The sequence below is a fragment of the Eleginops maclovinus genome, chromosome 1 (genome assembly GCF_036324505.1).
Source record: "Eleginops maclovinus isolate JMC-PN-2008 ecotype Puerto Natales chromosome 1, JC_Emac_rtc_rv5, whole genome shotgun sequence".
NCBI classification, from domain to species: domain Eukaryota; kingdom Metazoa; phylum Chordata; class Actinopteri; order Perciformes; family Eleginopidae; genus Eleginops; species Eleginops maclovinus.
In genome coordinates this window covers 23983830-23996684 of record NC_086349.1, presented here as the reverse complement: position 1 = coordinate 23996684, position 12855 = coordinate 23983830, and the positions used below count along the sequence as shown (strand labels likewise).

Sequence of the window (12855 nt, the reverse complement as noted above, 5' to 3'; positions counted from 1 at the left end):
GGAAGCAATGCAGTGTGCTGTACAGTATGAGGGTGAGGCAGGGAGGCTCTCCGCGGGTTTAAAAGCATGCAATAGATGCTGGAGGAATTGTAAAATTAAATATAATATATTTGGAAGCGTTTTATATTATGGGTCTGTATTTCAGGATATTTTCCGGGTTATTTCCTTAGAAGCCTGCCTTGAAAGATAATTTGGAATCAAACACAGGAATAATTTGATTATTTCAGGCTCGGTTTAGACTTAATAGTAATGAATTATTAAGTAATTATATATCTTTAATTGTATATTTCGCCTGTAGCCAAATTAAAAATGTCTGCCTGTTTAGCTGACCTTCTGTTCCCTGATTTCATTACAAATTAATTGATATACTTATACACAGCCCGGTCAAAACAAAAGGTCACAAGCCTGTGGGGGCAGTGCTATGATCTGGGGTTGCTGCAGTTGGTCTGGTCTAGGTTCAGCAGTGTGCCCAAAGAATGAGGTCAGCTGACTCCCTGAATATACTGAAGGACCAGGTTATTCCATCAATGGATTCTTTCTACCCTGATGGCACGGGCATGTTCCAAGAGGACAATGCCAGGATCCATCGGGCTCAAATTTTGAAAGAGTGGTTCAGGGAGCATGAGACCTCATTTTCACACATGGATCGGCCCCCCACAGAGTCCAGACCTGAACCCGATGGAGAATCTTTGGGATGTGCTGGAGAAGACTTTGCGCAGTGGTCTGAATCTCCCGTCATCAATACAAGATGTTGGCGGAAAATGAATGCAAGACAGAAATAAATGTCGGGACGTTGCAGAAGCTCGTGGAAACGATGCCACAGCGAATGCGTGCCGTAATCAAAGCTAAAGGCGGTCCAACGAAATTACAGAGTGTGTGAGCTTTTTCTTTGGCCAGGCCGTGTTTATAAGAAATGGAAACCAATTTCATCTTTCTTCTCCAGGTAGGCAAGTTATTCTGGTCTTACTTTATTCCTGCTGTAACATTATTGATGCTTTTCTTGTATCTCTTTTTATTTGATCTATTTTTACCTGTTTAAAATGATGTCTTTATTCTCTTATTGATTGCCTTATTTTAAAACTAAGGTCAACTAAGATTGTTCTATACACTTCTCTTGACTTATACGTGTGACAACAAACCTATAGTTTTATTGGGAAACTTTCTTTGGAAATAATCAGGAAACTAACTTATCTTCTGATGATTATGTGTGACTGAAACTTGCATAACTACAACGCATTGTTATCGCCCTTCTTTTCATTACTCATAAGCTGATAATAATCAGAAGAAAAACAAACTCAAGCTGCTAACGTTGTAAGCAAACAGTAAAGGAAGAAAAAACATATCCAGGCTGTTACCAAATGTTAACTCTTTATTTGAATAAGTAAAAAAAGGTGCAGGTATCACAGGTATCATCTGTCTTGCTGTTATCCTTGTTGCATGAAACACACTGTTCTTTTTTATTCTCCTAAAATATATTTACATGTGAAATATCCTTATCTCCAAACGGTCTAATTATCTTTGAGTCATGTACAGAATCCGAGTCTAAACTGGTGATTAAACATTTATTAAAGTGCTTTTTTTTCCTATCATTTCAACACAAAACATCTTTACATAGCAATACACTGTACAGTTCTGCGTGTGTGTTATCATGTGTCGGGCTACCTGTTCAAACAGCTGCACGTTGATGCAGGTGTACTGTATCACAGAAGTTGTAAAGTACAATTAGTTAATTATTTTTGTCTCTGAAATACAATTGAAACTTGACATATCATACAAATAAATAGTAGTCATAGCCGGGGCTATTGCATGCAAACATCAGCAATTATGTTTCTTCAAGCAGTAATACGTTTCATTACTGGTGATGCGTTTGAGCAGGGTGCAAAAGTATCTCTTAGTTATTAACCTTATACAATTTCTAACCAGTGTGTCTTCGCTGTACTCCATGAAATGTTCAAAACGTCATAATGATGCACACTACACAACGCTAATTGAAAAATGGTTGAAATATCTGACCAGTGTATTAAATAAAAAAAGTAAGAAAAATAAAATAAAAGTGACAATAATATGAAAAACTACTCCTTGTCCATTTCCACAAATTGTGAATGGTTGTCGGGGGATTTGCTGTGAGTTTTACTCAAATGGAGTTTGACTGCGTGATTGCTCGCAAATGTCCGACAGCAGAGCTTACATCTGAACTTTGAGTCAATGTCTTCGTCTGTGACCAGAGCCTCTGAGGCCCTGACACTGAGGGCCTTGGACAGTTCTGGCTCCTCCACCTTCGTCTGGTGCTCTACCGGCATGTTGCACATGTCTTTGATTTGGAACCCGAGATGGGATTCCAGATGGGAAATGAATCCGTTCGGTGACCTAAACTGGGAGGCGCAGTCATTGCAGTAGAAGATGGGGTAACCGGTGTCCATGTTCTTCAGAAACTTGGTCCCTCCAGTTTTCCGCAGTTGGTATTTTACATTTGCTAACCAGTGGCTTATGGTGGTCATGGACAATCCGGTGAACTTGGAGATGTGCATCCGTTCCTGAGGGCCAAGGTCTGCGAGTAAGTATTTCCCCTCGGAGGTCTGGAAGAGGCTGGAGGCGAACTGAGCTTGCAGGATGAGAAGATGCCGAGGGTTCCAGTTTGACTGCCTACCTTTACGCTTGTGGACGGAGTACACCTCGGCCGACACGTCCTCAAAGCGCCTGACGTCCGACTCCAGTTTCATCGACGGGATCCGTGACGGTATGGAGGACTTTGGCGTTGTGGCTTTTGGAAGAACTTTCACCATATCTGCGATGTCAGACAGAGCGTATTTCTGTGGCATCGGGGTGGAGGGCTGGAGTACGGAGGAACTTGACTTGCTTTGTTTAGACTTTGTCAGGTCTATTGGTTGGTCGTCACTGACAAATAGAAAGGGGTTATCAGACCTTTTTCTTATCGCATTTCCAAGCATTAAAGCTTGCTTCTCGCTGCTACGGTTGAGGTCAGCAAAAATAGACTGGGTGTGAGCTGTGAGTTTATCTAGTCTCGAGTTATGGGGCTTATTTGCTTTGCCCAGATGATTGTTCAGAACAGACTGCAGGGCACTAAGAGGGTTTATGCCGAGCAGAGATGGAGTGTCACTGAGAGGCTCTGAAGTAGTGCTGCGTCCATTGCTGGCAGAGGGGCTCGGTGTCTTGCCTCTGTCAGAGAAATCTGGGCTCATCTTCCCTTTGATCGCATCACTCCCTTCATTCATACAGTCTGCATCAAGCTTTGAAGAGGAAGAGGAATCATCCTGACAATCGCTGTCATCATTCTCCAACAGATCAAACTTACTATTTTGACTTTCTTTACCATCACTAATGCCAACCTTTTCTTTTTTGATGTCCACATTTTGATGCAGTCCCTGGGGAGCCTCAACTCCCGCAGCGCCGTGGTATGACTTCCCCTTGGGGGCAATCGGTCTCAGCTTGTGGTTAAATGTCTGCTTTAGCTGAGTAGGGGGGGATGCAGAGAGAGGCGAGCTTTTGATGAGGCCAGAGAGCTGATAGGCAGCGTGAATACTCGGGTAGGCACTCCAGCTCGGTGTCCCTGTTTGAGCTTTATTGATGGCAGAGGCCACTGTGTTGGCTAAAGATTTGAGAATGTCCCCTCCTCCCCCAGAGTCCTGTTCAAGATCCTCCTCACGGAGATAAGGGTACTTAAAAGCCCCATTGGCTGCCTTCTGATCCTCACTCTCTTGCTTGTCATCTTTAGTTTCAGTTTCTTCCATTTTCTCTGATGTACCTTCCCCCTGGCCATCTTTCTCAACACCCCCGGGGGAAGGAGTTTTCGGGGGCACCTTTTCTCCCTCGGTGTCACCTACAGCAGGCTCAGCTAAACCCTGGATCTTTTCAATGGCCAAGGGGTCAAGGGTCAACTGTTTACCCTTTTTAGAGGCTGAGTTTGTGACTTTGATGAAGTGTCCAGTAACCATCATATGCGTGGTGAGTTGCTGAAGGGTGTCATGGGAGCTTCCACACTCCATGCATTTGAGGATTTGAGACTTGCACGTCTCAAACTGCCAGGTGTAACTCGCTCCGTTCTGATATCCGTAGCGATTATTGTTAGCATTTGAAATGGCTGCGGCCCGTTGTGCCTCGGTGTAGCCAGATAAACCAGTCGTGGAGTCAGGGGAGCAAGGTCTCACCGTGTCAAAGGCCCGTTTCTTTGAAGGCGGCAATAATTTGGGTGTGAGAACTGGGATTGGCTCCTTTAAAGGCACTTTTTGGTAATGCTTGGTTTTAATCATATGGACGCTCAAATCTTGGAGTGACTCAAAAGAGTGGCCGCAGAACATGCACTTCAAAACTTTTTGCGCATCCTCTTTTCCTTCCATGTCTTGCAAGTTTCGTTTCTTGGATTTAGAGGACGAACCGGAGGAATGACTCTGTTTGCCGTGGTTGTTGTCCTGGTAGTGTCCACTCTTGCTCATGTGGACCGTCAGCTCTACAAGAGTGTCATAGGCCGCGCTACAATCCTTACAGCGAAATCGGCTGGCTCCCGTGAACACCGAGCCGCAGGGTTTAGTGGTTTGCCTGTACAGGTGGACGGAGCTGAAGAGGTTAGGTTTGGATGTGGGTTTTGGGGAGTCTGTCTGCAGCAGGGTCTTAGAGAGTGCATCCTGGTGCCAGTCAAACTCTGTCTTGGTGCTTCCGTTGGTGCTGTCACAGTTGGCTCTGCTGGCGTTTTTGCCAATTTTTAAGTCCATCCCTATCCCCGTCCAGTAAGAATCAGAAAGAAAGTTCGCATAAGCCGCCCTCATCTTCTCCAAGCTGCCGCCCGTCTCCTCTTTATGCTTGGAGGTGCGACTTTTGTCATCCTTCTCGCTCTCAGGTGGCGAGGAGGTTTTGAAGTCTGAGAGTCTGTCACTGGTGTCGCTAAGGCGTGACTCTAACTCGGCTTCTTGATTGGAAAGGACACTAATGGGTGAGTTCTGGTTGCTAAAAGTGTTGTTGCTCTTGCTGTCCAGCTCTTTGTCCTCGGACACTTTGGGGCTGGCCTTCTCTGAGCATTCCTCTTCAGTTTGAGTGTCGTTCTCGCCCTCTTCCTCAGTGACGGGATCCTGAAGAACACCATCTTCGTACACTGGAAATGAAAGAGATAAAGAGATTAAGGAGATTAAACACACAGTTTAGGACATTTTATTCACAAGATACAATATTTACTAAATCTTCATGCATCAAGTATTATTTTAAAGTTGAAGTACAAGTCACAGAGGCCATTAAGGACAACATAATGGTGTCTATTTTGGGCCTTGAGGTTGGAGAGTAAAGCTGGACATAATGTCTTTGCTAACAGACTGCTGCTGGTGTAACAGCACCATGTGATTCACGACTGGCCATTGACTTTGTGCTGTGTCCAAGGTTTTTTTCCGGCCTCAACTTGAGATGTTTACAACAATCATTGGCCACTGAGTGACAAAAGGAAATTGATTCTTCTGGGGCCTTGCTAAGTGTTATTGTAAATGACCGATTCCATAGTGATTATGGATGTCTCAAAACTGCAATGAAAATGAAAGCCTTCTGTTCTGGATAACATTTCAGATTCCCCGACTCCACATGTTAGAAATGTATTGACGCAAACTACAATGTTTTAAAACATTAAAAGAGATCAGAAAACACAAGTTCTTAAGCTATGAAGCCATTTAGCAAAATACAAAATATGTTGCAAATGTGATTGTGATTGTTATGTTGATCAAACTGATTTAATTATCAGCGTAAAAACTAGACGATTAAAAAATAAGATTCCAAAAATGACTGGCAATCTGTCACCTCATTATATTTTCCCAGACAGTGTCATAAACAGCAATTACTTCTGTCATTATTCACCTGTTCATTCTCTCAACTCATAGAACTCAAACATTATTGCTTCAATTAACAGATAATTAAACAACAGTATTTCTAATTGACACAGTTCCCATCATCCAATTAGTGGGAACTCTGACTCAGCATAGCAGGGGTTTTTTCCATGTGGCTGCAGGGTTTGCACGACATAATACAAACACAGCCACAGATGATTAAAGCCGCCTCCTCTGACAATAACTATTTCAGATTATTTAGAATCTAAACATCCAGCAACCCACACAACAATATCACAGCCAATGTTTGCATATCTTTTGAAGACATTCTGCAATAAATACAGTTTGTCAGTGCTGTCACATATCCAAGATATTTTCCGCCTCATAGGCAAGCTTGAAAATGTGCATTTTGGGAGAGACGTGGCAGATGTGCTCAGAGTTAAATATGAATAGGACATAACAACCCTGTCCAGGCACTTATGCATTTCATGTGGTTAATATTTCTCTTCTGAATAGAGGGCACTCCACGAGGGGGATGGCTGAAGCCGAGCACTCAGGAGTCCCACACTGGGCAGCCCATAGAATGTCTTCCCCCTTTTTTTTTGCCTTCTGAAAATAAGACTCTTTTTTTTTTATTATCAATATTTCACAAGTGCCTCAAGAGTAACCCTGGAGGTGAATGCCTGCCAGCTAATGGATGGAGATGGGATTCGGACTTTCAAAACAAACATGGAGAATGGGGCCTCGCGAACAAGAGCCTGCACACACACACACACACACACTCGCACCCAAGAGCCCCGAATGTGCCGTGACCTTGATCCACCGCAAGAGAGACGGTTTGATTGGCCAACCGAGATCGGTGATGGCCTCCAAAACACCCTTGATGCGAAGGGAGAGAGTTGTCAAGAGCACACAGGAATGTTTTATTTATAGTCGTATATATAGTATTCACAGTGAAGGAGAACACCAATGGCTATGACAAGCTCCAACTTGATGTCCTCTCTCTTCAAAGGCGTCACTAAAACTAAAGGACTGGGCAGAGCGTGCACCAAAGTGGGGAGATGAGCATTTTTCCAGTCCAGTGAGAAATGGCTCAATCCAGGTCTGCACCACGGTGAACAGTAGAGGCTACTTCCTGCATATTTCATGTAGCTTATCATTCCCAAATACATGCTTCACCTACCCTATGAGTAAGAAAATGACCACTTACATGTAGTTCAATTTTAATGTAAATGTTTGCATCTTATCGTGGGATTTGAGGACGGAATTGACAGAGATGAACAGCTGCCCTTCCTGCTGTTCTACACCTTTCTATCAGATGGCCTAAGTAGCAGACATCCAGAGGCTCCAATTAACCTTCTGGCAGGGATCACTCCAAGAAATCCACAACTCTGTCTTACCCTGCGTCTCACACCATCCTTTGCCAGCTTTTGGTCGAACCACTGCCATGCCATGCTGCATTATTCTCCTACAAGATCATGTTCAAGGACAATGTCGCAACAGACAACACCTTCTGAAAGGGCATTGTAGAGACGTTTTGTTAAGAATACAGAATGAGAACCGGTGGATCAGTGTTCAAACCAAAAGCGTAGAGCAGGATTTTCTTGTTCCCAGGCACATTTTTTACAACTTACTGCCTGCTTTTGAAATTATTCTCTATGATTCCAAGCAAGGCAACTCCCAGTCTAACTAGCCTTACAAAACAAGAGGCTGGCATGCCTTGCCTGAGATTTAGCATGTCATAAACTGCTGTAAAGCCTCCAATCTGTGTCACTACAAATTTATATCTTCAGACAGAGATATGCAAAGGTCAAAAAACCTGAGGTGTCCATCATAAATCAGGCAGTTGAAGTGTTTATAACCTTTATCCGTTAGAGCAGACTCTTGGCATAGCAAGGCCTAGATTTACAGAAGCCTATTTCTGAGCCAAAAGGGCTTTTTTTCCCCCTTGCATCAAGAGAAACCAGCATCGGAAACAGTAGATTACATATACCGCAACATTTGAGGCAGCAGCTGTCCAACTGGATCGGTGCTAAAAGCTTACACGACAATATATTTACAACTCAACTTCAAGCATTAGTATCTTCATAGAGTACACAATCCCCTCTCCCTTGTGTAAGTGAGTCTATTCAAAATGTGTCAATCATTTTAGAAATGTGTGTGCCAGCTGTAAAAGGGCGTTCGGGTTCCAATGTTAACATGTCAGTAGGAACTTTTGTAAATTTGAGAACGTCAACATTTATCCCTTGGAAGGTCAACATTTCTTTCATTAATCTGACAAGCGAGAGAGCGTTAGCAGCCTGAGGAGCTTAGCTAATGGACAGCTGCAATACCCAGCGCAGGACTTTGTGAGTATCCGAGGTAACACTATCTTCAGAGAAGATTGGGTAATTCATAGGTGCCAGTGACAGGTCTGCACGTCTGTGCCACTTTCCCCGGCGCTCTCCGGTTGTCTCAAGCTACAGTTTTTGCTGCTCGCAAATCAATATCTCTTTTTACTTCTCATTGATTGCCTTGTGGTGGGACCAACCTAAGCAGGACTGTTATGACATTTCTAGATTTCCCCCTGTCCTTGGAACAATCAATTACACGCGCATGGCAATCAAAACCTCTTTGCAAAATGAACCTGCTCCATGACATTTTCATCTCCCGGATTTATGCCATGTAAGAAGAAAAAAGAAAAAGAGGGGGATAAAAAAAAAGCAGGCCTGCTGTAGAGCGCTCCACAACGCCGGTCAGGATCACTGAGCAATCTCTAGTCTGTCTCAATAACTATCATGTGTTTTCACTCACATGTAAGCAATGTGTGCAATGAATTGTCTGCTAATTAAACAAACCACTTAGTCACCGCGCTTATCTGCAGTTATAAATAGGTGTGAAATGTCAGTGGAAAAAAGTACATGATGTACGAAATCATAAATCCAAAGTTTTTTGCAACGTTGGAAACAGGATGATGTGTTTCTGAGAGCCGGCGTGATGATGTGATGGAGACTTCTTCACTGAGCTATCATTAGAATGAGAAACACATGTCACAAGGTTTAATATTTGACAGTGATATCTGACGAACACGGTGAGTAGTGAACATCAAGATCAAACGGATACATTGTCAGACATCCTGATGATAGTCTTGATGACACATCTGAAGTTAAGACTGAACCGAATCACATGAGATATTGCGAGGAGCTAATTCTGAGCCCCGGAGCCATCTGTAAAGATCTGTAAACACTTCTCTCTTCATTGTTCCCTGTCAGGAATCAGTCTCCTCGAGCCCAAGGACACTGCAGAGTAAATAGAGAACAATCACACTCAGACTTCTCCCTTTGACAAAATTTGTCTGGAGGTTAATTGATATCACAGAATTAAATAGTTTTTGACTCGCTTTTAAATAGGAACGTGTCGTTAGCTCCCACCTGGCCCATTATTTCATTCCAACACTTTTAATGACAGCCTTAATAGTCCTCAAAACTCACTGCAACTGCGTCTATATCATCAAATTGTTATTAGGAGTATTGTGCTATACATTCTGGGGAATATAAAAAGCACAATACATAGGTGAGATAATGAAAAAGTGAGTTGAAAAGCACCACAAAGCGGTTTTGTTGGAGCTTCCTGAGGCTTTCACTACAAAACCACGAGACGGAAACACTCAGGTTAATTTCTGTATGCATGAAGGAGATGTTACTTAAAGCACATTACCTACTTCACTAAACAAAAGCTATTCATGCAGATAAATGCCTTGCTTTCATACGCCCTCAACTTTAATATTTTATAGACTAATATAATCAAATAAAAACTTGCAGCTCCGGAAAAGACGCGGACAACTCGAGGACAGATTGTGAACACAGCAAACGGCACAATGTGCTCAGATGGACCGAGAGCCAGATTAATGAGAAGATCGCAAATATGACACCATATCCTGCCATCTGGCTGTTCATTTGGGCAAAAATGATCACAATAATTATGGCAATTAATCAAAAATGTTTTCACAACCAACATTCTGTTAACTAAAAACACAGAGAACTTTGGAGAGCACAGCAACAAACACAAAGAAATATCCGAAGGCAAGGCAGCCTGGGCTACACGGTCTCTAAAAAGTCTTTAGTTTGAGGTACTTTTTATGCAATTGTACACATTTTCCATGAGTCTGTCTTAGCATGACCGCTAATCATTATATTACCGAGCCACAGCTGATTGCCCTGCATGAAGCTGCAGGAGCTCCGTGATGTCACTGAGCGACGCTGCTCCTTTTGATGCTTACTAGAAGCTTCTGCTCCGAGACGCATCAGTCGGCCCGCTGCCTAATTGGAAGTGAGCGGTGGGAGAGCATTGCAATCTGCACTCCAGCACCTAAGTCATCACTTTGAACGTGCCACAGCCGCCACATCACATGCAGTTGCCGGGTGTTGCATCTCACCAAAGGGTCCCCTATCAGCACCGGCAGAGACAATTATACACAGAACACGCCCATCCTGTCTGCCAGACCCGATCCAGACCAACAGCACAAAGCCAGGAGGATTTTATCTATCTGTGGATGAGATAGTATTGTAAGCAGGGATAAAACCAGCACTAGGAAGGTCGTTTTTTAAAGGGTTGTTCACTTATATGATATAATACACACTCAGTGCAAACCTCTAATGCAATCCAATAGAATAACTTACTATTATTTACTGCAAATGATAAACATACAATTAAATTGCCCCTTTTGGGAAAACGTTATCTTTAACTGAACATTATCGACTAAATAAATGTGTTTTTAACTGATTTTCTGTTTGTATTTTACTCAGCAGGGATGGAAAGTATCTTACCTACATTCATTTAAGTAATGTACAATTTCAGTGACTTTGATTTCACGTTACTTTACTTGAATGACACAAAGACATGCACAAATATTGATTTTATTTGACAGCTGAAGCTACACAATTGACATAAGGATTATATATAAAACATTTGATTCGTAATGAAAATATGATGTGTAATAGATTCAATTATCCAGTAGCATTTAAACTCAGGTCAGGTTCAACACACTATATGTATGAAGTACCACTTAAATGTAAAAGTAGCAATAATAATGACCCAAAAATATGATTATGCAACTCTAATAGGAGCGATTATGCATAATAAGTACATTTAATTTTAAGACTTGAAGTACATGATGTTGCTTATACCTCACAAATGTTACTTAAATAGTTAAATTGCTATTTTAACCTCAGTAAACAGTCTAAATAAATGTGATATATCACATCTAATTGCACTCAACTTAAGTAGAAGATATCTCAAAACTATCTGCATTGCTAAATACAATGACTGATCAAATATTGGCTTTTGTGTTTTGGCTAGACAAACCCCTAGCAGCTGAATAACCGTTTTTGTGCTATTTGGTAAACAATGCTTAAAATATTCTGTACAAAGCATGAGTGTTTCCTATTTGTCCTCCTATGCTAACAAGGAAAGGCAAATGTAAACTGTTTTGGCGAGCATGTAGGATTACGTTACAACTGAAGAGGCTTAAAAGCCGCAGCGTATATATGTCAGATTACAGATGATCTTTTCTGGCCTGACTGATACAAAGTTCCAGTTGGCGGAGCAGAAGCAGGGCGGCTTCAGCTCCAAGTGTATTTTCCACGAGCGGGAAGAGGAGCCGCTCTGTCACTCGGTTTCTGAAGAGCCCGTGACACGGCTCTCCAGGAACGACATGATGAGGTCTGATGGTTCCTTTCTGCAGAATAGCAGTTTACCCCTCATTCACCCTTATCAGAGAGTGAACCCATCATCTTACAGTACGCCACTCAAACCGCCGCGCATATTGGAGCTGACCAGTCGAGCAAACAGGGCGGTACTAATAAAAGACCATCTTGCTTTGGTTCAAATTTCCCTGATTGAATGTCAGTCAGGAATGTTTGCGTGGCAGCAGGGAGGAAAGTGGGCCATCGTTTAAAGGACCACTGCCCCGCACACATAAGGCCTTTGTTCTAGTTTTTGATTTATGAGGGAAAGGTATGATGGCCTACACACGCCTTACATGCTGTTTGTTTTTCATGCAACTTAATAAAATGCTTTTCTATTCCAAATCAGTCCTTGCTTGATGTTTTGTAAACATTTCCTCCAGGATTATGCTTTCAATAGTTCATTTATTCCTTAAAGAGGACATATTACGCTCATTTTCAGGTTCATATTTGTATTTGGTGTCTCTACTGTGACTTTATTGGTCAAAACGCTCTTTATTTTTCTCATACTGCCTCTCTGTTCACCCTCTGTCTGAAACCAGAGCCCAGTCTGCTCTGATTGGTTAGCTACCCGGCTCTGTTGTGATTGGTCAGCCGCTTAGAGATGTCCCGCCCCTTATACTATCACGTACAATGTGTTGGAGCGCTAGCCAATGGAAGATTGAGTGTTACATAATGATGTCAATATGTTACTGAAGTAAACAAAGGAGTCTAATGGAGGCGTTTCAGGCAGTGGGGGGAGAGTTTGGGGGAGAAACATGCACAAAAACCTATATAACACACTACAGGAAAAGGGAAACCCCCCAAAAAAGCATACATGTCCTCTCCAAAGTACCAGAGAAAGCCTGTGGCTAGTCTCCTTCACACTTTGCTTCACTGACTGTGTACCTTTTAGCCCTCCCCTGAGATCAGTACACATATATACAGTACATACAGTCCCTGCTTCATAAACTTTTCATGAACCCTAAACACTGGCCCTCCCAAACAACAACAGCCCTCCATCAAGGTCAGGATGAGGTGAATCTGATAGCGCAGCTGGAAGAGACTGCGTGTATTCTATTAAAACAATCTGCATTTCACTAAGTCTTCCAGCCCGCACGGTCCCTGTATGGATCTTTCATTAGGTTCTGGACGGGTTCCAGCAAAAGCTTTCCTTGTACAAGCAGTTTTATGCAGTTTTCAGCAAAGGGAGGCATTTTTTTACATTCCAAGTTCATTAATAGTAGATTGCCACTTTTTCCCTTCATTAAATACAATGAGGCTACAGAGTGAATTTGCAGCTGAAGCGTGGTACTGTCAGTTTCTACTGGGACCAA

The 12855-nt window shown here is 42.6% G+C and overlaps 1 protein-coding gene across 4 annotated transcripts in view; it reads right to left on the bottom strand.

Annotated features, from left to right (window-relative positions):
- Positions 1 to 1356: 1356 nt before the first annotated feature.
- Positions 1357 to 12855, bottom strand: part of LOC134870546 (teashirt homolog 2) — a 46090-nt gene continuing 34591 nt past the window's right edge. For all 4 annotated transcript variants that reach the window (XM_063892783.1, XM_063892773.1, XM_063892763.1 and 1 more), the window contains one exon: positions 1357 to 5104. In XM_063892783.1, coding sequence (XP_063748853.1) covers positions 2073 to 5104 — 3032 coding nt within the window. In that variant the 3' untranslated portion in view covers positions 1357 to 2072. The remainder of the gene's footprint in view (positions 5105 to 12855) is intronic.